General features: G+C 49.1%; 1 protein-coding gene across 7 annotated transcripts in view; it reads right to left on the reverse strand.

The window, feature by feature from the left end:
* MYO6 (myosin VI) overlaps positions 1-26186 on the reverse strand; it is an 892076-nt gene that overhangs the window by 401186 nt on the left and 464704 nt on the right. For all 7 annotated transcript variants that reach the window (XM_069235652.1, XM_069235651.1, XM_069235650.1 and 4 more), the window contains exon 15: positions 11187-11259. In XM_069235652.1, the coding sequence (XP_069091753.1) occupies positions 11187-11259 (73 nt within the window). The remainder of the gene's footprint in view (positions 1-11186; positions 11260-26186) is intronic.

A 26186-nucleotide genomic window follows, 5' to 3' on the forward strand; every position in this document is an offset into this window, starting at 1 on the left:
AGGCCTGAGCCGAGGAGAACATCCTGGCAGGAGAGCAGTTTGGGAGAAGGAATGAAAGGGAAGTGGATAACCCTTGCAGATAAACTGAAGCATCCTGCAATTTGTGGTAGCCACCTCCTAATTAGTGACAAGTGGGAGACCCTCCGCCCCAACATAGAAGCAGGTGGTGGAGAGGGAATAGTGAGAGATTTTCAGGCAACAGATCCATTAGGTAGTTGGGACCAGAGATGGCTACTGGTGGCACCCCTTAAATTTACACTGTCACAAAATGAGAAATACAGCTGTTGTGGTGCCTCTACCATCTCAGAAAATTGAAATTAACATGATCATTTCCAACTGTAAAAGCACTGGAAGCAGCAACTCTGCTGGTGGGACTATTTCATTGGGAGGCCAGGCCTAGCTAGCATACAGTGGAGGAATAACTGCTCTTAAAATGCTTCAGGGGGGAGTTGGCCATTTATCCAAAGAGCCAGGGGCCAGTGAAGGTCATTCCCACAATGGCTTCCTGGACATCTCCTGAAAAGCCTGTTGAGCACATCCAGGCATGCCTTTGCAGATTAACTGCAATGGCCATGAACTGAGCAAAGGTATATTCAGGCAGCACTTCAATATTTTTTATAGATATCAAGACCATCACTAACCAGATACAAAAAAGGCTTAAGCTGTGTCCAGGAAGACAGTTGACAACCATTTATTTTCCAGTTCCTACAAAGTGTGGCTTTATAAGCCAATCAGGTATGTGGGGTTGGCAGTGTGCAATGACAGACTGCCAAAAGCAAAAACCTTTCTGCTCAGAGTTAAACCATTCAGACTCTCAGTCTGGAGGAACTGTTGGAAAGGCATTTGTGCCCACTCTGATAGAAGAGGCTTACACCACTACACTTTCCAGTGAGGCATTAAAGGACAAGAATCTGGGGTGCTGCACTGTGGTACCATACAACCGGTCATTAAATTGCTGATTCTGAAAACAGTCCCCACTCCAAGCATCTAGAATTGCTCAAGTAGTACCTCATTGGATAGGAGAGGAGAAAGGGGTCTGAAACTGAAGAGGGCAATTGAACAATTTTGGTCAGGACATTGGACTTTGGTTCATCAGTGGACATGGATAATTGTTAGGCTTCCACTGCTTTTCATACCACATCAGTAAAAGAATAGAATTCAACTGAAAAAGATCCAGAAGGCTAAGGGATGTCACCTTCTCAAAATGGCTCATGACCACTAGCATTTTGTCTAGATATCTGTAATCTACAGAGGCTTTCAGCTTTGGTAACATCTTACTCTGTACACCAATAAATCTTATTGGCCATCTTTAATACTTAACCTGGCAACTGGAATCTGATCTAAATATTCCTACATACAAAATAATCTTGGGACCTTAATAAGGTTTAAGGGGAAGGTTCACCATCAAAACAAACCCAAATGTTTTTTGTTTCCTCGTGGATGATGTCGCCGACTTAGAAGTCAAAGCTGAACCCGGCTCTGAGAGCGATGTCGACGAAGGAGTTGTAGGCTGTGCCAAAGACATATGCCCCAGAGCCTTAGGAGTCTTATGTTTCTATAGGGCTAGTGCAAAGTCCAAAGCCTGCAGAGGTGCAGAGAGGAGTGACATCATGAATGCTGGAATCACTGCACATACAGGATGCGACCCCTGTTGGGGATTGATGGCTGATCTGAAGGCCTTGAACTGTGCAGGATCAGCAGACCAAAGTAGAATATCCAGCTTCCTATTTTCAAAACCTGGGATTGATTCCAAAGAAGAGGCAGAGCCCAGCTTCTGGCAGTGAAAGTCCTGGAAGTGGGACTATATTGTCAAGAAAGAAGACACCCTAAGACACTTTTTTTGTACCCCTAGCCCAGGGATTTTCTGGGCCTTTGCCTCATGCTGCAAAATTCAAGTTACTTACCTTCAGTAACTAAATATCTGGTAGAGACATATTCTAGCTGCAGATTCCTTACCTTAGAATTTCCCCCAGGCGTCAGACTGGATCTGGAGATTTTTCTTCAAACAATACCTTTGAGCATCAGTAGGAGGCGTCAGTCGACACAGCGGGCATCGTTAGCATTGTAGTCGCTGTGATGATGTAGAGAGTAGTATATAGACAGCGCCTTCACGCAGTGACGCCAGTTTCTTTTAACGACTTTCCACGCCAAAGAGCAGAGCCGCTAAGAACACTGAGATTAGTGCACCAGAGCTAATGACCTGAAAGGGAAATTCCTGTTCCTAGAAATCAGTTCGCAAGCGGGGAGAATGGGTAGGCGGTAAGGAATCTGCGACTAGAATATGTATCTACCAGATATTTCGTTACCGAAGGTAAGTAACTTGTACATCTGATAGAGACATCTAGTTGCAGATTCCTTTCCTTAGAATAGATACCCAAGCAATGCCATCCTCAATGGTGGGCTGCGAACCAAGATCATACTAGGAAGTCCTGCAGGACTGAATGACCAAAGTAGCCGTCCCAATAGACCTGACTGTCCAGGCAGTAGTGTTTAGCAAACGTGCGCAGGGACGCTGACGTAGCTGCCTGGCAGATATCCAGGACAGGAACTCTGCGTGCTAACGCAGTGGAAGCATCAATTACTCTGGTGGAATGAGCACGCAAGCCCTCAGGGGGTTGCCTCTTGGCCAAAGTGTAGCACATTTGATGCAAAGAAAGACCCATCGAGAGATGGTATGCTTTTGCACCGCCTTCCCTTTTTTCGCACCCATATACCCAACAAAGAATTGATTGTCCGCCCAGAAATCTTTAGTACGATTAAGATAGAACGCCAAAGCTCTTTTTGGGTCCAGGCGGTGGAGTCTCTCTTCCTCATGGGAAGGATGTGGGGGTGCGTAGAAAGTAGGCAATGTGTTGGACTGGAATATATGAAAAGGCTTAGGAAGGAAGGAAGCCTTAGTGCGCAACACCACTTTGTCAGGGTGCACAGTCGAGTATAGAGGTTTAGATGAAAGGGCTAGAAGCTCACTCACCCTGCGAGCAGAGGTGATAGCAACAAGAAAGACAATTTTGAGGGTGAGGAGCTGCAAAGGCCAATTAAGCATCAGCTCAAAGCGAGTACACATCAAATAAGTAAGGACAAGATTCAGGTCCCAATGAGGCATGATAAATGGAGTGGGAGGAAATAAATGGGTGAGTCCTTTTAGGAATCTACTAACAATAGGAGATTTAAAAAGTGAGGGCTGATCAGGTAACTTAAGGAAGGCCGAATTGGCTGATAAATACCCTTTAAGGGTGCCCAAAGCAGAGCCCTGAAAGAAAGAATGAACAGAATAACCTCGAATAGAGTGGCAGAAAGGGGATCAACAGATTTGTTTGTACACCATGCCACAAATTTATTCCAACGACACGCATATACAGTTTTGGTTGAGTGATGCCTGGGTGCCAAGATAACATCGCAGACTTCGGGTGGAAGATCAAAAGTGGTCAACTGTCGCTGCTCAATCTCCACGCATGAAGGCGGAGGTTGGACAGGTTCGGGTGAAGAACTGTCCCCTGTTGCCACGACAGAAGATCTGCCCAAAGAGGCAGTCTGAGTGGAGGATCGATGGACATGCTCAATAGCTCTGGATGCCAGACTCTCCGTGCCCAATCCGGAGCCACCAAGATGACTTGGGCCCGGTCATTCCTGATCTTCTTGAGAACTCTGGGCAGAAGTGGTATAGGCGGAAAGGAGTAAAGGAGCCCGGATTTCCACTTGAGATGAAAAGCGTCTCTGAGCGAGTGCCGCCTTCGAAACTCCAATGCGCAAAACAGCAGATATTGCACGTTCTCAGCGGAGGCGAACAGATCTAATCAAGACTCTCCCCACTGCTAAAAGAGACCTTGCACCACCTCTGGATGGAGACGCCATTCGTGATCGGCTGTGCATCGACGGCTGAGTTTGTCCGCTCTGGTGTTGAGGGAACCCGCTAGATGTTGAACCATCAGGGTAAAGCCCTGATGTTCCAGCCACGTCTAGAGGCGTAGGGCCTCCTGATAAAGGGTCCTGGATGCTACTCCTCCCTGTTTGTTGCAGTACCACATGGCAGTAGTATTGTCCGTGAACACCTGCACGACTTTCCCTTTGAGAGAGGGAAGGAATGCTTCAACGCAAGCCTGATTGCCTGGAGCTCCAAAAGATTGATATGGAGCCCAGACTCCGCCAGAGACCAGAGGCCTCTGATCTCCACCTCTCCCATGTGGCCGCCCCAATCCAGAAGTGACGCATCTGTCACTATAGAGAGATCTGGTTGGGGAAGGAAGAGGGGATCTGCCGTGGACCCAATGCGGATTCGAAAGCCACTACTGCAGGTCTTTTGCAGTCCCCTCTGAGATCTGGACCATGCCAGAGAGATTCCCCTGATGCTGCGCCCACTGGAACTTCAGGTCCCACTGTAGTGCCCGCATATGCCATCTGGCATGTGTTACTGGCAGGATGCAGGAGGCCATGAGGCCCAGCAACCTCAGAGTCAGTCTCACCAAAACACAAGACCGAGGCTGAATGGTTGGAATCATAGCCTGAATGTCTTGGACTTGCTTTTCGGGAGGATAAGCCCGAAACTGCGCTGTGTCCAGAACAGCTCCAATCAAAGGGAGCGTCTGAGAGGGAGTCAGGTGTGACTTCGGCGTGTTTATAGTGAACCCCAGCGTGTGCAGGAGGTTCTCCATAGTCTGAAGGTGAGAGACGGCTTTCTGGGGCAAGTCCGCCTTAAACAGCCAGTCATCGAGGTAGGGGAAGACTGAAACCCCTAGCCTGCACAGATGAGCTGCAACCACCGCCATCACTTTCGTGAACACACGAGGGGCGCTGGTAATGCCGAAAGGGAGAACAGTAAACTGGAAGTGCTCGTGACCTACCATGAATCGTAGGTAACGTCTGTGGGCAGGCAGGATGGGGATGTGGAAATAAGCATTCTGCAGGTCCAACACTGCCATCCAGTCTTCTGGGTCAAAGGCAGACAGAACCTGAGCCAAGGTGAGCATTTTGAATTTTTTCTTCTTGAGGAAGTAGTTCAGGTCCCAAAGGTCTAGGATAGGACGTAAGCCCTTATCCTTTTTCGGCACCAGAAAGTAGCGGAAAATTACAACCACAACCTACTTCAGACACAGGGACCATTTCTATAGCTCCCTTGGCCAAGAGAGCTGCGACTTCCTGGCGGAGAAGTGCCAAATGATCCTCTGGAAGGTGACTGAAGGATGGAGGCATGGCTGGTGGAGCAGATTCAAAAGGGAGGGAGTAGGCAATTCTAACGATCTGCAGAACCCACCTGTTCGTAGCGATGGATTCCCAGTGGGGCAGGTGATGGCGACGCCTGCTGCCAACTGGATGGGAGTGAGGGGACGGACTAGGAGAGTTTAGAGGCTGCAGCGGGGGCAGAGGTGGACAGGGCAGACCTCTGGTTCCCTGTTCCATATTCACATGGGATTCCGCGTCCCCACCCACGCAGAGGCTGGACAGCATGGGTGGCACAGTGGTTGGGTGGAGGACGCGACAAGGAGCTCCTTCTGTAGCCACGAAAGGAGCGAAAAGCGGATTGTGGGGGGCGAGGGGCAGAGGACAGGTCATGGGACCGAGCGGCAGCCGGGGAATCCTTAAATCTCTCCAAGGCCGAGTCTGCTTTGTCTTCAAAGAGACGGGAGCCATCAAAGGGCATGTCCATGAGTGACTGTTGGACATCCCCAGAAAAACCAGAAGTAAGCAACCAGGCGTGGTGTCTTAAGGCAACCGTCGTAGCAACCGATCTACCCAGAGAGTCGGTCGTGTCCAGTCCACAACAGATTGTGAACTTTGCCGCATCTCACCCATCATTCACAGCTTGGGAGACGACAGCACCGCCTCCTCTTATCTGTGGCAGGACTTGCGCAACCGTATCCCACAAGGAGTGGGTATAGTGGCCCAAAAGGCATGCGTTGTTCACAGACCGTAGCGCAAGACTGGAGGAAGAAAATAACTTCTTACCAAACTGTTCCAGTCTTTTTGATTCCCTGTCCGGGGGTGCAGAAGGGAATGCGCCTGAAGAAGAGGAAGCCTGGATGACAAGACTCTCAGGCATGTGGTGTTGGGACAGGAATTTAGGGTCGTTCAGAGCAGGCCGATGCCGGCGTGTGACAGCCTTATTCACAGGAGTCCCTGTGTTAGGTTTGGACCACGTACCAAAAAGGACATTGGTGAGGGCTTCATTGAATGGCAAACGGGGTTCTGAAGTAGGAGCCCCAGGCCGAAGCACCTCCATCAGGAAATTAGACCTCTACAGTAGGAAGCTCAAGGCCAAGGACCTCACCTGCCCACCATACCATAAATCGCTCCCTCCGCTGTAGCCACGGTCGGAGGAGACAGCATGCCAGTGTCAGGAGAAGTATCCAGACCACTGGCGTCGCCCAATTCCTGAGCCCAGTCCAAAGATGGGTCATCCTGGCATTCATAAAGGTCCAGGGACCCCTCTTTAAGCTGGGCAGGGGTCGCTCCGGCTCCGGGAAACTCAGGGAAGCGCGGAACCGACCCAGATGCAGGCTATGAGGATAAAGGCCTTGAGCATCAATGCTCTTCCCGCGTCACGTCAGCCAAGCGACGAGGCGAAGTCAGAGAGCTATGGGATTTCTTCGACTTCTTCTTCTTCCTACCTTGACCCGGGGATTTAGAAGACGATGAGTGGTGATGGCTCCGCGAATGGTCTCAAGACTTTCCTCTCGATCAAGACTGTGACTTACGCGGAGTCGAGAGCCGGGCCGCCATTAGCTTTAGGTACCACTCCCTCAAAGCATTTGGGTGCATGGCCCGGCACTCGGAGCACGACTTTGGGTTGTGGTCACGCTCAAGACACCACAGACAAACCCAATGAGAATCCATCACCGACATCATGCGGTGACAGTCCTTGAACGGCTTGAAACTGGTTTTCGGGGACATCCTCAACGCACCAAATATCTCACTCGAAAACTCAACAAAACGGTCGAAGTTGGTCAAAAACAGACCAGGGTAGCTCTTCTCTGGATCAGCGCGTGGTGCGGAAAGAAAAGAACTGACGTCACTGCATGAAGGCGGCATCTATATACTACTCCCGACATCATCACGGCGACTACAACGCCAACGACGCCCACGGAGTCGACCGATGCCCCCTGCCGACATTCAAGGGTATTGTTTGAAGAAAAATCTCCGGTTCCAGTCTGACGCCTGGGAGAAATTCAAAGGTAAGGAATATGCAACTAGAAGTCTCTATAAGATATGTACTTATAGATTTTAAAGCAAGACTTTCCTCTTCATTGAGGATGAGGCAGTAAATAGAGCAATACCAGTAGTCAGATACAAATGTTGAACCTGTCCTAGAGGATTTCTTTAAACTGAGAAACAGGTGCGCATGCTAAGTGGGCCCTACATTACATTTTTAACCCGATCCCTGCAAAAACGTCCGATTCATTCACACAGCCCTTCCTAAAACATATCTGTCAGGTTCCACCTGAGGATTACAATTTATGAATTCAGACCAATTCACTATGCACACTGAACATTCACAGACTGGTCCCCAAATCCCTCAGTCATTTCACATCAGGCATGAAACTGCTCAGAGTTCCGAACTTTTTGTTTGAGTACTGCTCTCAGTGAAAAGATGTGTAGAATAGAGGAACAGATAAAACTGGTATATTGCTTTATAGTCAACATTTGACTGTTTAGGTTTCAAATATGTCTGCTTTATTAGCATGGGAACATTACATGTCCATAGAAAAGTAGCAATCTAATGGATCCAAAGGGGACAACCCAACAACTTTCATTACTTTTATGACCTGCCTGACTGCATGCATTTATTATCCTTATTTTTTATTTCGGCCCCAACGGAATGCTAATTTGGTGTGCGGCCAGAGGCCTCAGCTTGTCCCTTAAGACATATAAAGGCCTGGACTTAACATTCAGCCTTGAGGGGAGCACCAAGCATGTCTTCATTGACAGAGAGTAGGCAAGTGACCCTGGTATGAGTTTAGCACAGAGCGATGGTGGCACTGTTCTGTTTTGTTAAAGATCAGACCCTTTTATCTGTAGTGGAGGCCTACTGTCCTACTTGTCTAAAGTTTCACTCAATACACTCACACACTTCCTAACGCAAACATTACAAGTGTACATTGTATGTGTTTTTGTGTGAAGCTTGCAGTCGCTGCTCGCTGCACTCATAAGGAGTGTAGTGGGTGCCATGCGCAGGGGTGGGGGGTGTTAGCGTGCCTAAAAATGAATAAATAAAGAATAATTTTTAAAAAACGTACGTCGCTCCTCATCGCTCCTCTCCTCCATCTCGCTACAGGCACAGGCTCCCAGTCTGCCCTGCGGCAAATCCTGATGATGCTCAAAGCAGCGACAGGCTTGGCTGGCCCTCCCAGGCAGACTTGGAGCCTGTGCAGGCTCTCTCCAGCCCGGCAACACAATGCCGGGCTGGAGAAAGCACACTGTGCCCGAGCCGGCCAAACATTCATGCGGACTAATGGGAGTGCACAGGGCACTCCCTTCCCTGCTTGTCACCCCCGTGGGCATGCCCCTTTCACAACAAAGGGATAATAAACATAGATTGAAAGGTTTTGCAGGTTCTGCTGCTGGCAGGGAGCAGCGCTCCTCCACCCTAACAGAGAAGCCACCTCCAGTAGCTTGTGTGTTACATGCATGATGTGTGAGCTAACAAGAATTATAAAGGCTTGTAGGATCCATTTTGGATACTTCTGGGCTGACCTTTGCCCAAGATGTAGGTAAAGGTTGCTTTGCAAGAATGTTGAAGTAAATTGCTCATGGTGCTGAAACTGGAGTGAGGAAACATGGACACTGAAATAAGAAGTGTGAAGATTGGGATTCTTTAGAAATTCGATTTGGATTTTTGCTAGCAAGCACCTGCTAATTATTCTTTCTAAACACTACCAGAGGGGGGGGACAGTAGAATCTGTTGTACAAGGTGAAGAAACATTTGAGAGGCCTGCCCTTTTGTATTGCCGACTACTTCTCCAACTTTGCCAATGATAACCTAAGTGCAGATACCTCACACCTCTTTGTGCCTCTGTTGTGGGTGCTCCAGACTAGAGGCTACCCTGCTGTGGGCCTGAACGCTCTATACAAAGGCTGTGTCCAGAGAACAACTTGGAAATAACACTTGAAAGCATAGCAACCTTAAACTGGTACTATGATTGCAGACAATGGATACATATTCTGACTGATTTTTGTGTATAAATGTGGGATCCCACTAAAAGTTAAACGTTCTCTATGGCCATGTAAGGCAGGGCCCCAGAGAGTACTCAGAGGACTGTTATGCAACCTGGTCTGATGTCTGACTGACAACCAGCCCCCCAGAGGTGAGAGGGCATCACTGAGTCTGGATTTGTTGATGGCAGAGCTATGTCCCTGTCTTCAAGTGCATTAAAGTCTGCCTGCCTGCTGAGGGAATGAACTGGCCAACCCAGAAGGAGGAGCACTGGTCCAGGGGAGCGAGGTGTACGTGGCCCAGGTGGCTGTGGGGCCCCCAGAAGAGAGGACTGAGGTGAGAAATCTGCTGGTCCAAAAGAGTCGGTGACCCATAGTCTCTCCACGCCAGTTTCTGGCAGAAACCACAAGCGGCAATTATCAAGGCCCATTCTGGACTGTGATTTGAGTGCCATATTTGGCATGTGTGTGGCTGCAAGTGCTAGCTAAAGATTTGGCCTGTTTGTGGCCATACTTGCTTAAGCTGGTGTCAGCCCGTGTGTGCCCGCTAATGCCAAAACCTTGTGATTGGCCATGTGCGTCGTTACAACTGCCCATTGTGGTGATCAACCTGTGCTAGAACAAAGGTGACCAGTATTGACATTGGCCTGTCTATGTTACTGCCTGACATAACTAGTTGTGGGCACCAATTGCCCACTGTACCAAGCCTAATTCAGGGTTGTATCTGCTGAAGAAGTGGCTACATCTGCTTCATGTGTATGGCACAATCTTGGCCCCAGCAAGGACCTGACAGCTCTGGCATGGGCATGTCACTAAGACTCTGACTCCAGAGACACCTACGGAGCCTCCAGGTCCACGCCAAAACAGAACTGACTTCTCCACTTCTGCTGGTCACACTATGTGTAGGCCCAACAGATAAACCGAACTCATGGGTGGCTGGCACACATACTACCCCACAAAATGGTGTGAGTGCTCATGAGAGCTGGGCGGTGGAGCCGATTCAACTGCATTATTTCACCTCTGACTGGTGTAACTGTGAACTGTGATTGAGAACTGAGCACACCCATTTGGGAGTGACAGAGACTGCATCTAAGCTTTATTCACGCTGCTACCTTATACTCCATGGGAGGTGGGGTGCACCTAGAACTGGGTGAGTGTTTAGGAGGGAGGCAGGGAGAAAGCAGGGTGAGGCACAGCATTGACTGAAAAGCAACCGGACACATTAATTGCAACCTGTCTGAGTAGCATGTAGCAGTGTTCTGAAGTGTATTGAAGCACTCTTCTTTTAGTAAATGCAAGCACTGGCTGGATATTCTTTTATTGAGTTGTTGTATTGTTTCTGAGTTCTGACCGTTAGCAACCCCATCCTAACTCCCTGAGAGCCTGAGACTGCTAGGTATCACTATCATTGATAGAGAAGTGGAGAAGAGGTTGTACTTGACCAGTTTGCAAAACCATAATAGGATGGGCAAGGGGCATCCCAGGCAAACAACCAAAACCCCACAGTTGAAGGCCAGTAGTGTCCCCTCAAACCCCTCCACCCCAACACTGCGTCTGAGAAACATAAAACTGGAAATGCTTTTTATAAATTGTGCAATAAGCTTTTAGGGCAAAGATGCTTTTAAACGTAATTCAAATCATATTAACTGAATACGGTAAAGCTTAGTTGGGGCATCGTGGGGCTCATCTTCCTCAAGCTGGGTAACATAATAAAGGTGATGTTGTAGCAATTGCATATGTTCACCAAGCAATATAGTACTACTATACTTCAAAAGGCAGAATATAAACTGAGCAAAATGGTACAGTGTGTAAAATACCACAGACATTGTAGTGAAATTGAAGTCACAACCCTGAATAAGGGTAAGGAAGCCACAGCTGGCCATCCTTCCTAAATTAGTAAAATTAACATTGTTAAATTAGTAAAAGGAACATTGTTAAAATAACAGTAGCACCTGTTATTTTATAGCATGTAGAAATTGCAGTAGTGCAGTATAAGACACTACATAAAAAAGTAAGTCCTTACATTTGGAGTTATACATTACCTATGCAATCCTGATTATCAACATAATGTACTTCATTGACTCCAAGGCCTTCTTTCTGATAGAGTTCTTGTTCCTAATTCAATAGAAATAATGCATATATACTTAGATGAGTGACCATTTAACAAATACTAACTTTAATCTCCAATGCATAAAACACAACATTGAAATTTTTAATATAAGCATGATCAATGTGTGATCAAAATCTATTACACTGAAATAGTATGCACTATATGATCATCTTTGTATGCTTCTGCTTCTTAAAAAATTCAATATTCTTCATGATCCCACTTGTTTGACTTTTCACATAGACAGTTACACCAGGAACACTCCAGCTAATTATGATGTTGAGAGCTCCATGTTATGTATGCTAATTTGAAGGTTTACTATCTCCCGGGCGGGTATCCTGGCACTGAGCAGGTGTGAGTCTAGGAACACCTCAGGCCTAGTGGGTCTACTCGAAAAGCCAGGTCCTCAGCTTCTTGTGGAACCTAAGAAGTGAGTATGCTCTTATGTGTACAGGAAGGTCATTCTATGCTTTAACAGTGATGTAGGAGAAGGCTTGACTGCAGTTTCTGGTTTTCCAAATGCGTTGAATTTGTGCAAGTAGGAGTCCAGACAAGCAGAGGTGTCTGGAGGGTTTGTGAAAGCACATACAATTGTTGAGGTATGATGGGCCAGTGTTATGTACTGCCTTAAAGAACAAGTTACTTACCTTTGGTAACAAATTATCTGGTAGAGACATATTCCAGTTGCAGATTCCTTACCTTAGAATTTCACCCAGGCATCATTCTGGATTCAGAGATTTTCCTTGAGCAGTACCCCTGCATGACATTAGGTGGCTTCTGTTGACTCTGCATCCATCAATGGCATCATGATCGCTGGATATGACGCAGTGGGTCATATATAGCTGCCACCACAGCGCGCTGACGCTGGTTTCTTTCCACCACTTACCACACCACAAGCGCAGAGCCAGGAAAAACACTGACCCTGGTGCGCCAGAACTAGGGCCCAGAAAGGGAAGTCCCATCCTTAAAATCAGTTCGCAGAACGGGGAGGATGGGTGGGGCAGTAAGGAATCTATAACTAGAATATGTCTCTACCAGATCATTTGTTACAGAAGGTAAGTAACCTGTATAGGAAAGTAGCACCATTCTGGCTTAGTTACCCCCCACTTTTTGCCTGGAGTCTGTGTTTAGACTGTAGTACACTGGATCCTGCTAACCAGGACCCCATTGTCCGTGCTCTCTCCCCTAAATTTAGTTGCAAGGTAACTTTTACACCCCACAATTAACATAGTGGTGCACCCATGTAAGACCCTAGTATATGTTATTTAGGTACCCAGGGCACTGGTACACTAGGGGTCCCCTGCAGCATGTAATGTGCCACCCATGAGGGTCCATACAAACAGTGACTACAGGCCTGCCATTGCAGCCAGCCTGTGTGAAATGGGGCATGCATCTTTCACTCATCATGGTAACTACACTGACCCTGTAAGTCACCTCTAAGTTGGGCCCTTTAGCCAACGGTTCTAAGTGCGAAGGCATCCCTGCATGAGCAGAGGTGCCCCTACAAATCCCAGACTCCATTCCCTGGGCTTTCTATGTGCAGGGAAGCCATCTCAAGGCTTGTGGGTTATGTGGGTTTAGAAAGATAAAGATAGAACGCCAATGCTCTTTTTGGGTCCAGACGGTGGAGTCTCTCCTCTTCCTTAGAAGAATATGGGAGCACATAAAAAGTAGGCAAAGTGATGGATTGGCTTACATGAAAGGGCATGACCACTTTAGGTAGAAGGGAAACCTCGTCCGGATGGATGGAAATAAAAGGTGTCCTCAAGGAAAGGACCTGCAACTCACTCACTCTGCAGGCAGGAAGACTGTCTTAAGAGTAAGAAGCTGAAGTGGACAGTTATGAAGTGGCTCGAGAAAGTAAGAATCAAGTTCAAACCTCATTGAAGCATTATGAAAAGAGAAGGAGGAAACATATGAGTAAGACCCTTCAGAATCTACCGACAATAGAAAATTTAAACAAAGAGGGTTGGTTAGGTAATCTCAGGAAAAACGAGATGGCAGACAAATTACCCTTGAGGATGCCCGGAGCAGAGCTCTGCTGGGCTAGAGAAAGAACAAATAAAAGGACCTCAGAAAGGGGGGGAGAAAGAGGGTCAACAGACTTGCCTGTACACCATGACACAAATTTGTTCCAACAACATATACCATTTTAGAGGAGGGACGCCTGGCTGCCAAGGTAACATTACAGACTTCGGGCGGAAGGTCAAAAGCAGTCAACTGCTGCTGCTCAATCTCCATGCAAGAAGCCGGAGACTGGACAGGTTTGGGGGAAGAAACGTCCCTTGCTGCTGCCACAGAAGATCTTCCCGAAGAGGCAGTCTGATTGGGGGATTGACGGCCATGCTCAAGAGCTCGATATACCAGACTCTCCGTGTCTAGTCCAGAGCCACAATAATTACTTGGGCCAAGTCGTTCTTGATCTTCTTGAGAACTCTGGGCAGAAGTGGTATTGGCAGAAAGGTGTAAAGGAGGATTGCGTTCCACTTGAGATGAAAAGCATCGCCGAGCGAGTGCCGCCTTCGAACCTCCAGCGTGCAAAACAGCTGACATTTTGCCTTCTCTGTGGAGGCGGACAGATCTAACCAAGGCTCTCCACACTGCTGAAAGAGACTTGGTGTTCCAGTCATGTCCATAGGTGCTGACCCTTCTGCCAAAGGGTCCACAACCCCACCCTGCCCCGCTTGTTGCAGTAGCACATGGTGATGGTGTTGTCCAGAGAACACCTGCACCACTTTCTCTTTGGCAGAGGGAAGGAATGATTTCAATGCTAGCCTGATCGCCCTGAGCTCCCAAAAAAATGTTATGGAGACCGGACTCCGCCGGAGGCCAGATGCCTCTAAACTTCACCTCTCCCATGTGGCCACCCCATCCTAGGAGTGACGTATCTATCACTACAATCAAATCTGGTTGGGGAAGGGATCTGCCTCTGACCCAAACACAGTTCAACAGCCACCACTGCAGACCTTGTGCAGCTCCCTCTGAACCATGTTTGAGAGATTCCCCTGATGCTGCGCCCACTGGAACTTCAGGTCCCACTGCAGAGCCTGTATATGCCATCTGGCATTTGTCACCAGCAAGATGCAGGTGGCCATAAGGTCCAGCAGCCTTAGTCATTCTTGCGGCAGGTTAAAGGCTGAACCATCAGTATTATAGCCTGAATATCCTAGACTCACAGCTCAAGAGGATAGGCCCAAAACTGCACTGTTCCTAAAACTGCTCCAATGAAAGGGAGCATCTGAAAAAGTCAGGTGTGACCTTGGCATGTCTATAGTGGACTCCAGCAAATGCAGGAGGTCCGCCAGAGTCTGGAGGTAGGAGTCGAAAACTTGGGGAGAGTCCACCTTCAACAGCCAGTTGTCGAGGTAGGGTGAAGACTGAAACCCCTAACCTTTGCTGATGAGCTGCGACCACCGTCATCACCTTGGTGAACACCAGAGGAACGCTGGTAAGGCCAACGGGGAGCACGGTAAACTGAAAATGCTTGTGGGCTACCATGAACCACAAGTAACATCTGGGGGGAGACATGACAGGAATATAGAAATATGCGTCCTGCAAGTCCATCGCTACCATCCAGTCTCCTGGGTCCAGGGAAGATGGAACCTGAGCCAGAGTGAGCATTTTAAACTTATCCTTTTTGAGGAAGAGATTCAGGGACCGGAGCTCTAGGATAGGGTGGAGATCCTAGTACTTTCTGGGCACCAGAAAATAGCGGGAATCACAACCACAACCTTTTTCTGGCACAGGGACCCTCTTTTTAGTTCCCTTGGCCAAAAGAGCCATAACCTTCTTTATGAAGGGTCAGGTGATCCCCCGTCATCTGATCGTAGGATGGTGGCACGAATGGAGGGGGTAGTCTCGAAGAGGAGGGAGAAGCCCCTTCGGATGATTTGTAAAACACACCTGTCTGACCGGATGGATTCCCAGTGGGGCAGGTGATAGTAAATCCTGCTTCCCACTGGCCCTGATGGGTAAGAGTCAGACTAGGAAGGTTTGGAGGCTGCTGCGGAAGGAGTGGTGAACTGAGCCGACACTGGCTCCCTGATCCACTAGGATGTTGGATTCCACATCCCCACCCACACAGAGCCTCGCCAGCATGCGCAGCACCGTGACTGGAGGGAAAGGGATGTGGGTGGGAGCCACTTCCGTAGCCCGAAAAGGTGTGAAAAGCAGACTGAGGGGGTGAGGGGCAGCTGTGAGGCCGGAGCCCTGGACTCCTTAAAGCGATCGAGCGCCGAGTCTGCTTTCTCTCCGAAGAGATGGGTACCATCGAAGGGCATGTCCATAAGCACAACATTGGCATCCCCCGAAAAGCCAGACGTCCTCAGCCAAACATGGCACCTCAAAGCCACCGTCGATGCAACCAATCTACCCAGTGAGTTGGTCGTATCCAGTCCACATTGTATTGTGACCTTAACTGAGTCTCTCCTATCTGAAACAGCTTGAGAGAGAATGGCCTGGGCCCCCGGGATCTGTGGCAGCACCTGCACAACAATGTCACAAAGTATGAGCGTAACGGCCCAAAAGGCATGCAGTGTTTATGGACCACAATGCCAGATTGGAGGAAGAGAAAATTTTCTTCCCAAGCTAGTTTAATCTTTTGGATTTACTATCCGGAGGTTCGCAAGGGAATGTGCCTGGGGATGTAGAGGCCTAGATAACCAAGATTTCAGGGATGGGGTGTTAGGTCAGGAACACTGGGTCGTTAGGCACAGGCAATAATCCCATTAACAGGAGCCCCTGTGCTGGGTTTGGACCAAGTCCCCAGCAAGACATCAGTGAGGGCCTCACTGAAGGACAGAAGGGGTTCTGAAAAGGAAGCCCCAGGATGAAGCATCTCAGTCAGGAGGTTGGTCCTGACAGCCACAGAAGGCAGCTCGAAGCCCAAGACCTCGGCTGCTCTCCTCACAACCTCTGAATACGACTCTCCCTCCTCCGTAGCCATAGTAGGGGGAGAAAGCATGACAGCATCAGGGGATTTGTCTAGACCACTGGCTTCACCCAGGTCCTGAGCCCAGCCCATGGGTTCATCAAGCTGGTATTCTATAGGGTTCAGCAACCCCTCCATACTATCACTATACCCATACCCATGGGAATAAAAGTCAGGACCCGACCTAGGGAGCAAGGTCCCAGTCGAAGTCTGAATTGGCATTGAGCCATGCTGGTCCGGCTCTGTGTCAGAGTCGGCAATAAGTATAGGATCAACACCGACCACGGGCAGCCTCTGGAGAGTCGACGTCTGCACCATCCTCAGGGAAGGTCGCAATGGCATGACTGATACCGCTGCAGATCTTGAAACGGATCTCTGGGTGCCCCCATGAGCAGAATCCGAAGCTGCTGGTGCTGAACCCGAGGGAGCCCCTTCTGACCCGACAGGGCACAAATCCACTCCAGCAGGGTCAGACTGTCCAAAAATGTGGCACATGGCCTCACAGAATTCATGGAGTTGGGTAGAGGTGGCACCAGCTCCCAGAAACCTGTGCTAACACGGAGCCAAACCAAAAGCAGACTCTGAAGGCAGAGGCAACGCTCCTTTTCCCATGTCATGACATCCAACCAATGGGGTAAAGCTGAAGAACGTTTGTTCTTCTTTGACTTTTTCTTATGCTTACCCAAGCGATGCAAAGGTTTTAAATGGGAATACGACAAGTGTGGCTCCTTGGGACCTTCCCCTCGACTGGTAGGGACAGAGATGAGCGCCGGGCCGCAAGAAGCTTTAGGCACCGCTCCCTCAAAGTCTTTGGATTCATGGCCCAGCACTCGGAGCACAACTTCGGGTCGTGGTAGCGCTCCAAACACCAGAGACACACGAGGTGCAGATCCGTCACAGACATCATTTGATAACAGGGGTCGTTGGGCTTGAACTTGGCCTCCTGTGAAGACACTGACACCAGAATGTAAAAAAATCTTCAACAAAAGTCAAAAAGGTTAGCCAAAAAGTGACTGTGGGGTAGCTCTTCTTCGGATCTGTGCGTAGGCTGGCGGGGAAAGAAAAGAACTGACGTCAGCACGCTGGGGTGGTGCCTATATATGACCAGCGACCTCATATCCAGGGACCACAATGCCAACGACAGGCGCAGAGTCGACCAACGCCACCTAAAAGTGGGCAGGGGTACTGCTTAAGGAAAATTCTCCAGATCCAGACTGACTCCTGGGGGAGATTCTAAGGTAAGGAATCTGCAACCAGAAGTCTATCAGATAGTGTGGATGAGGAGTTTGAATTGTACTCGTTTATGAATGAGGAGACAGTGGTGCTCTTTCAGGTGTGGTGTGATGATTGTGATGGGAGTTTGAGAGTGATTCTGGGTGCCAAGTTCTGAATGGTCGGCAGCCTTTTAGTGAGACTTTTGTTGACCTCGGCATAGAGGGCATTCCTGTAGTCCAGCTTGCTGGGGACCAGGACGTGCATGGCGGTTTTGTGGGTGCTGATTAGGAGTCAATTTGTAAATTTTCTTCTGCATCATCAGGCTATCGAAGCATGAGTCAATGACGACACTGACTTGGGCGGTCAGGTAGAGTCTGCTGTTGATGAGGATCCTGAGGATAACTGGCATGGGTGGTGGAAGTGGCTGTAGTTCCTAGTAGACTGCATCCTGCTCAATGCCCGCTCCACGCCATGGAAATCAGGGAAATCATCACCACCCTCTCCCCAGACGTCACCTTCGTCACTGAAACACGGCTCAATCCCGCCATCGCCTCTGCCACCCTTGATAGATACAGGATGATACACTGCGACTGCCCCGACAAGAATGGAATTACCAATAATTTTCAAAGAAACCATCTAATGGGTTGCCGCGAATGACGACCCAACATCAGGCATGAAGCACCTTAACTTCCTACTACACATGGACCCCAAGACAGCCATAAGGGGTACCCACACAGCCAGATACCAGGACCCTGCTAGATTTCTGCGATGCCATCAGCAGCACCATCACTCCCCTTGCCATCGACTACCTCCACTACATGGTGCTCGGCGACCTCAACTTCCACATGGAGGACCCCAAGGACACCAACTCCACATATCTACTGGAGGACCTCAACAACATCGGACTCGTCCATCTAGTTATCGAACCCACCCACAGAGCCAGACACACCCTCAACATTGTCTTCTCCTCCAGCGACAGAATCAAATTCACCCACACCACGGAACTCTCCTAGATGGACTACACAATCATCCACTTCACCATCTCCAAGACCCAGCACACATCACCAAGCACCGAAGCACCACCCACCGCAGCAGGGGAAAAGTAACGGGGAGCCAATGGATGCAGCACCACCCGGCAAATCAACCAACCTCAACCAGGCTGTTCACAACTTCTCTGCCTCGATCAGCAGTTGCGCTGACAAAGATGCACCTCTGAAACCAAAAAAAGCCAACAGAACATCAAGACAAGCCAACTGGTAGACCCCAGAGCTCAAAACCACCAAGCGTAACTGTCTTCGACTCCAGAAACGATGGCGCATCCAACGACTCCTCTGACAGAGCCGCACACAAAACAGCACTCAATGACTACAACTGGCGCATCCAGGTGGCCAAAAAAACAGCCATCACCAAACGCATCAACATTGCAACCAACCACACCAGGCAACTATTCAAGATCATCTTCGAATTCTCTAACCCAACTGCCACAAAAAACACAGTACACCTGCAGGAAAATGCCATTGTTTGCATGGTCACCCTCCACTTTTTGCCTAGTGTTGATGTCAGCTTTGATTGGAAGTGTGCTGGGACCCTGCTAACCAGGCTCCAACACCAGTGTTCTTTCTATAAAAATGTACCTTTGTTTCCACAACTGGCTCAGCCCTGGCACACAGTTAAATCCCTTATAAAAGGTACCCCTGGTACCAAGGGCCCTGTGGCCAGAGAAGGTCTCTAAGAGCTGCAGCATGTATTATGCCACCCCTGGGACCCCTCAGTCAGTGCATGCACACTGCTTTGCAGCTTGTGTGTGCTGGTGGGGAGAAAAGACAAAGTTGACATGGCACTCCCCTCAGAGTGCCATGCCCACATACCACTGTCTGTGGCATAGGTAAGTCACCCCTCTAGCAGGCCTTACAGCCCTAAGGCAGGGTGCACTATACCACAGGTGAGGGCATAGCTGCATGAGCACTATGCCTCTACAGTATCTAAGTCAATTGTTAGACATTGTAAGTGCAGGGTAGCCATACATATGGTCTGGAAATCCGTCAAACACAAACCCCAAAGTTTCATAATGGCTACACTGAATACTGGGAAGTTTGGTATCAAACTTCTCAGCACAATAAACCCACACTGATGCCACTGTAGGATTTATTGAAAACGCACACAGAAGGCATCTTAGAGATGCCCCCTGTATGTTAGCCCAACTGCTAGTGCAAGGCTGACTGGTCTGTGCCAGCCTGCCACTTCCAGACGAGTTTCTGACCACGTGGGGTGAGTGCCTTTGTGCACTCTGTGGTCAGAAGCAAAGCCTGTCCTGGGTGAAGGTGCTTCCCACCTCCCCCTGCAGGAACTGTAACACGTTCTGCAGTACCAGCAACCCATGAAAAGCCTCCAGGGGACTGCCTGCATCACCGAGGTCCAAGAACTCCTGAAGGGCAGCAGCTTTGCCCAACAAGAAGATGACATCCATCTTTAAAGGGACTCCCACCTCACTCCAGAAGCGTGAGTCCCCAACACTCTGCACCCGATGCCCCCGGCCCGTGTCCAGAGAAACCAATCATCCAGAGAGGACCCCCAGGCGGACCATGGAGTCAGACCATGGTCAGACTCCATTTCCTGCATAGATGTGGTTGACATAGACCAGGAACAAGACTTACCACGGTCTTGGTCAGCAGGGTTTATCAATCACCCTGTTCATCTTACTATTGAATGACCTTACTAACTTCCCTACTTACTGTGTCGTCTCATAGCCTTGAAATAGTCACCTGTTGTGACGAAACACGTGTTGGCTGTGCATATGGAACTATGCTCAACTAACTACTTGGCTGTATTTATGGATCAATGCTCAACCAAACTCTTTTGATGCCCTTGGCTACTAATTAAAGGAATCCACTACAACCAACTCAACTGGAGGACATCTTTATTATGAACATTGTTTTGAGTGCTGCAGCTTCTGTGCTAAATGATGTGTCCACCCTGGGCTGACCTCCCTGTACCCCCACAACAACGCCTGGAGAGGGAATCTCGAAGACCAACCTGACCGTGACTGCCCGGGACAAAGATATTCGAAGCCTGGAAGAAGCACTGCACCCGCAGCCCCCAGGCCTGTGAAAATCCAACCACTGGTGCAGCAATGACCAGCAGGCAGCCCTAACCCTTGCCCAGTCGGTGGCTTGCCCGAGAAGCCCCCCTGTGCCCTGCCTGCAGCACCAAAGTGACCCCCGGGCACCTACATAGAGTTCTATTGAGAACCTGACGCCCTGTTTGCACACTGCGCCTGGCTGCCCCCATGCCGCTGAGGGTGTGGTTTGTGTGCCTACTTGGGGCCCCTCCTGTACTCCTCCAAAACCCCCTGGTCTGCCCTCTGAGAACGCAGGTATTTACCTGCCAGCAAACTGGAACCTGAATACCCTCTATCTCCACAGGCACCCACGTTACTTTGGCTCCTGTTTGACCTCTGCACCTGACCGGCCCTCTGTTGCTGGAGCTGGATGTTTGGGTTTGCCTTGAACTCCCAACAGTGGACTACCTAAACCCCGGGGATTGAACCCGTAGTGTGGTACTTACTTCAGAAACTGTACTGTACTTCCCTCCCCAGGAACTGTTGAAAACTGCAGTGTCCACTTTTAAAATAGCTGTTTGCCATTTTAAAGAAAACTGTGTACAATATTGAATCTATTCAAAGTCTCAAATATTACTATGCAAAGTACCTTTCATTTAATGTACTTACCTGCTAAATGCATCTTGTGATTCTAAAAATAAATTAACATTATTTTTCTATATAAAAACCTATTGGCCTGAAGTTAAGTCATTGAGTGTGTGTTTGCACTTATTGCTTGTGTGTGTGTACAACAAACACTTAACACTACCCTCTGATAAGCCTAACTGCTCGACCATACTACCACAAATAGAGCATTAGTATTATCTATTTTTGCCTCTGCCAAGCCTCTTGGGGAACCCCTGGACTCTGTGCACACTATGGGGGTTATTCTAACTTTGGAGGAGTGTTAATCCGTCCCAAAAGTGACGGTAAAGTGACGGATATACCACCAGCCGTATTACGAGTTCCATAGGATATAATGGACTCGTAATACGGCTGGTGGTAAATCCGTCACTTTTCCGTCACTTTTGGGACGGATTAACACCTCCTCCAAAGTTAGAATAACCCCCTATATCTCATTTTGATATAGTATATACAGAGCCAGCTTCCTACAACACCCCTCTCAGAAACTCTGTTACTCACTATATAGCTACTTCCACAGCAAGATTGTCAATATCTACAACATCTTTAACCCCATCCCACTTCGCCCACACCTGACAACCTCATCAAACCATCAAACCACAGCCCAGCAATAACCGCCTTGTCTCCACTTGACGTCCAGACCACAGCCACCATCATGTCCTCCATCCACTCCAGGACAGCCACCGCCCCTTCCCCAACCATCTCCTAAGCCTTGGATCCAACATAATCAGCACTGAACTCCCCAACGTCCTCAACGCTTCCATCTCCACAGCATCTTTCCCATATAGATGGTAGCACGCAGAGATCAAACCCCTCCTAAAGCAGCCCTCAGCTGACCCCAGTGACCTCAAGAACTACTGGCCAATCTCCCTGCTCACATACCCAGCCAAAGTACATGAGAAAGCCATCAACTGACAGCTCTCTGACTACCTAGAATCGTTCCAGGCCATCGTCCTCGATCAAGGATAAATAGTGGGTCTAATTCTCCTCGACCTGTCGGCACCATTCGACACCGTCACCCACCACGTCCTCATCAACAGACTCCACAACATCAGCATTCAACAACACAACCAAAAGTGGATCATCTCTTTCCTCTCAGGACACACCCAGAGCGTCCGCTACCTCCGTTCGCCTCCGCTCCCAAGACCATCATATGCTGCGTGCCCCAAACATGCAGGCAGAGGAAGGCACAACAAAGGATTTCCAGTGGGAGAGGGAGGTAACACCCTCTCCCTTGGAAATAGGTGTTACATGGCTTGGGAGGGGTAGCCTCCCCAAGCCACCGGTATGCTTTGAAGGGCACATTTGGTGCCCTCCTTGCATAAACCGGTTTGCACCAGTCCAGGTCCCCCCAGTCCCTGCTCTGGCACAAAACTGAACAAAGGAAAGGGGAGTGACCACTCCCCTGTTCATCACCACCCTAGGGGTGGTTCCCAGAGCTCCTCCAGATGGCCACTTGATTTTTCCATCTTGAATCCAAGGTGGGCAAAGGCCCCTGGGAGCATCTAAATGGCCAGGTCAGGTAGGTAACGTCACAGCCCCCTCCTGGTAGGTGGTAATCCCCCTTTCCAGGCTATTTAGCATCTACCTCTTAGGTGGGTCCTCAGATTCAACGTGCAAGATTCCAGCAGGACTCATCTGCATTGTTTACTTTATCTTCTGGCCACTGGGACTGCAACTGGACCCTCCTGGGACCAACAACAATATACAACTTCAGCGATGACTCTGCTCTGCAACATTGTGTTTCCAGCTCCTTCCAGCAACTCCAACATTTCCACTGCTGTGCATCCACGGAGGGTGACGAGTTTTCAGCCTGCACAAGAAGCAAGAAGGAATGTCCATTAGTGTAAAGTAGTCACTCCCCTGCAGCCGCAGGTACCAACTGCAACGACGACTAGCTGCGTGGACCTTCTTTCCTCCGGAGCGGAGTGGATCCTCCATCAGAGGTGGTGGTCTGGAGTGGTCCCCTTGGGTTCTATCTACCAGCTGTCCAACTTGGGAGTCGCAGGCCGTTGCCTCTCTTTGTAGGACAGTACGCCTGTGCACTGAGACTCTTGCAGCTACCAAGGCAGGATTGTTCCTCCTCCAATGGATTTTCAGGCACCTTGTAGCCTAGGCTCCCAGCACTCCCTCCGCAAAGCACAGTGTCCTGCCTGTTGCTCCAGCGACAGGGGACTCGTCTTCAGGTTTGCTGAGTGGGCCTCACTACGACTCCTGTGCCTGCTGCCAGTGGGTTGCCTGTGAGGGCTGTCCCCTCTCCTTGTGACTCTCCCATCTGCTGAGGGTCACGCCGGACTGCCCTCCTTGGATCGAGTCTGTTGGGCCTTGCTAGTCCTCTTCAGCATTGCAAACCTTCTTCTCTGTCTCTTGTATTTACCAAGACTTGTTGGTGGTATTCCAGCACCACTGACCAACTGCATCTCGACTGCCGACGTGGGACATCACTTCCATCACCTCTAGGACTCCTATTTGGCTCCTGTGCTGCACTGCTGACCTTCTTCGTCCACAGTCGACCTGGTCCTGCATCCACATAAGGGTAGGTAGTGGCTCCTGGCACAACCGGACACTCCATCACGAACTGGACTTGGTCCCCTTTTTTTGCAGGTCCTCTTCTGTCAGGATCCACCTTCCAGTCTTAGTTAGGTTTTGCATAATCGTTTCCAATTTCCTCCTGTTGATTTTGGGGAAAAGAAGGTACTTAGCTCTGCTCTCCTGGTCCTAGGGGGTCACACTGAAACTTACCTTAAGGAGTTCCCTTCTACTGATTCAACTTCATTGGGTGTGGGACTGCCTTTCACATTCCACTTTTTCAGTATATGGTTTGACCCTCCCCTAGTGCCCTCACTATTTGCTATTGCTTTTACTAATGCCTATTGCTTTCTTTGCTATTTACTGATTGCTAATGTGTATATAACATTGTGTGTTCACTTAACTCCAGTTGGGGGATTGCCTATTCAGTGTTCTAGTATTTGTGTTACTATAATTAAGTACCTTTATTTTTGTAACACTTTGTTCTTTCATGTGTGTAAGTGTTGTGTGGCTAAAGTGGTATTGCATAAACTTTGCATGTTTCCTCGGTAAGTCTTGGCTGCTCATCCACAGCTACTTCTAGCGAGCCCTGGCTTCCTAGACACTGCCTACAATAAACTAATAGGGGATACCTTGTGTAAGGTGATAACACCATAGGTGCTCACCACACACCAGGCCAGCTTCCTACAGACATTGTCAGAGCCCACGGACTCAACATCAACTCCTACACCGATAACAGCCAGCTCGACCTCTCACTCACCAAAGACCTCTCTAATGATAAAAACAACTTCTGCAACGCCCTGACCGACGTAGCTGCCTGTATGAGAGACAGCTGTCTCAAATTGAACTGCGACAAAACAGAGGTACTGATCTTTGGAAAGAATACATCTGCTTGGGACGACAACTGGTGGCTGGTAGAACTTGTACCCACGCTGACTGATCACGCTCACAACCTCTGCATAATCTTGGCCAGCTACTGACCATGAAACAACAAGTCAACGCTGTAGCCTCCTCCTGTTTGCACACCCTCCGCATGCTCTGCAAGATCTTCTGATGGATCCCGGTAAATACCAGAAAGATCGTTGCACAAACCCTCAACACTAGCCGCCTTGACTACGGCAACACACTCTACACTGGAATCCCCTCCAAGCTCCTCAGGAGACTCCAGACAATACAGAAAGAGGCAGCAAGACTCATCCTGTACCTCCCCAAGCGTACCCACATCACTTCTCACTTCAGAAAACTCCACTGGCTTCCTGTCCAAAAGACAGTTCAAGACACGCATATACACCTACAAAGCCCTCCACAAACTGGAACCATCCTACATCAAACACTGGCTGAACTTCCATCTTCTCTCGAGACACCTATGTCCTTCTTCACTTGCCCTCATACAAGTCCCCCACATCCATTGCACCCACATCAGGGTCGCTCTTTCTCCTTCATTGCTGCTAAAGCCTGGAATGATCTCCCCTTCTACCTCCAACTGCACCCTCACTAGCAGTCTTCAGAAGGCAATGCAAGACCTGGCTTTTTGATGCAGACACAGCACCCCAGCACCCAGATACCCCTAGGGGTGATAGTGTGTGCTCAGCAAATGACTGATTGATTGATTGAGCTCTGCTGACCACCAGGTGGAGCCCCATAGTGAAGCACTCTCTCAAGTATCACAGTTTTGCTTTTGTTGGTGTTCAGCTTCAGACAGTTGGTCTTCATCCAGTGGGATATTTCAGTCTTACAGATTTTGAACTTGATCTGGGTACTGGGCTTCTTCTATGTGAGGGAGAAAACGAGTTGAATATCATCAGGCAAAGGGAGGACATTGATATTGTGAGAGCAGATGATGCTGGCTAGAGGGATAATATGTGTGTTGAAGAGAGTCGCGGTCAGGGAGAATGCTTGCAGAACTCCACAGATGAGGTTACGGCTGTCGGAGGTGTAGAGTGCCAGGCTGAACAACTAGGTACTTCAAGTCAGGAAGGAGCAGATCCATTAGAGTGCGTGTCCTTGGATTCCTATGTCTTGTAGATGTTGGAATGGGTGGAAGAGTGTGCCAAATGCTATGGAGAGGAGGGGAGGTTGGGGGCTCCTGTTTCTCCTCTGTCTAGAGTCATGTGGATGTCATCTGTGGCAGTGATGAGATCAGTTTCTGTGCTGTGGTTGTCAATGAGTTGGTGGTCATTGAGGTATTTGGTGAGGTGTCTGCTAATAAGTTTCTCTAAGACCTTGGCTGGGAATAGTAGTAGGGAGATCAGTCTGGAGTTGGTGACACTTAAGGGTCCGCAGAGGGCATCTTCAGCAATGGAGGACGGTTGTGTTTTTCCAAGTATCTGGGAAGGTCACAATAGATGTGGGGCATTCAGAATGGGTGTGAGCTCGGCGTTGATGGGCTGCAGTCCTTTGGAGTAGGTAGGGTGGGAACAGGGGTCCGATGGTACTTGGTGGATGGTCATCACGGTGGCGGCAGTTTCTTCTGGGATAATGATAGACCATGTGGTAAGCATTGTTTTTTTTTGGATAAGATC

This window comes from Pleurodeles waltl, chromosome 5 (assembly GCF_031143425.1).
Source record: "Pleurodeles waltl isolate 20211129_DDA chromosome 5, aPleWal1.hap1.20221129, whole genome shotgun sequence".
NCBI lineage: Eukaryota > Metazoa > Chordata > Amphibia > Caudata > Salamandridae > Pleurodeles > Pleurodeles waltl.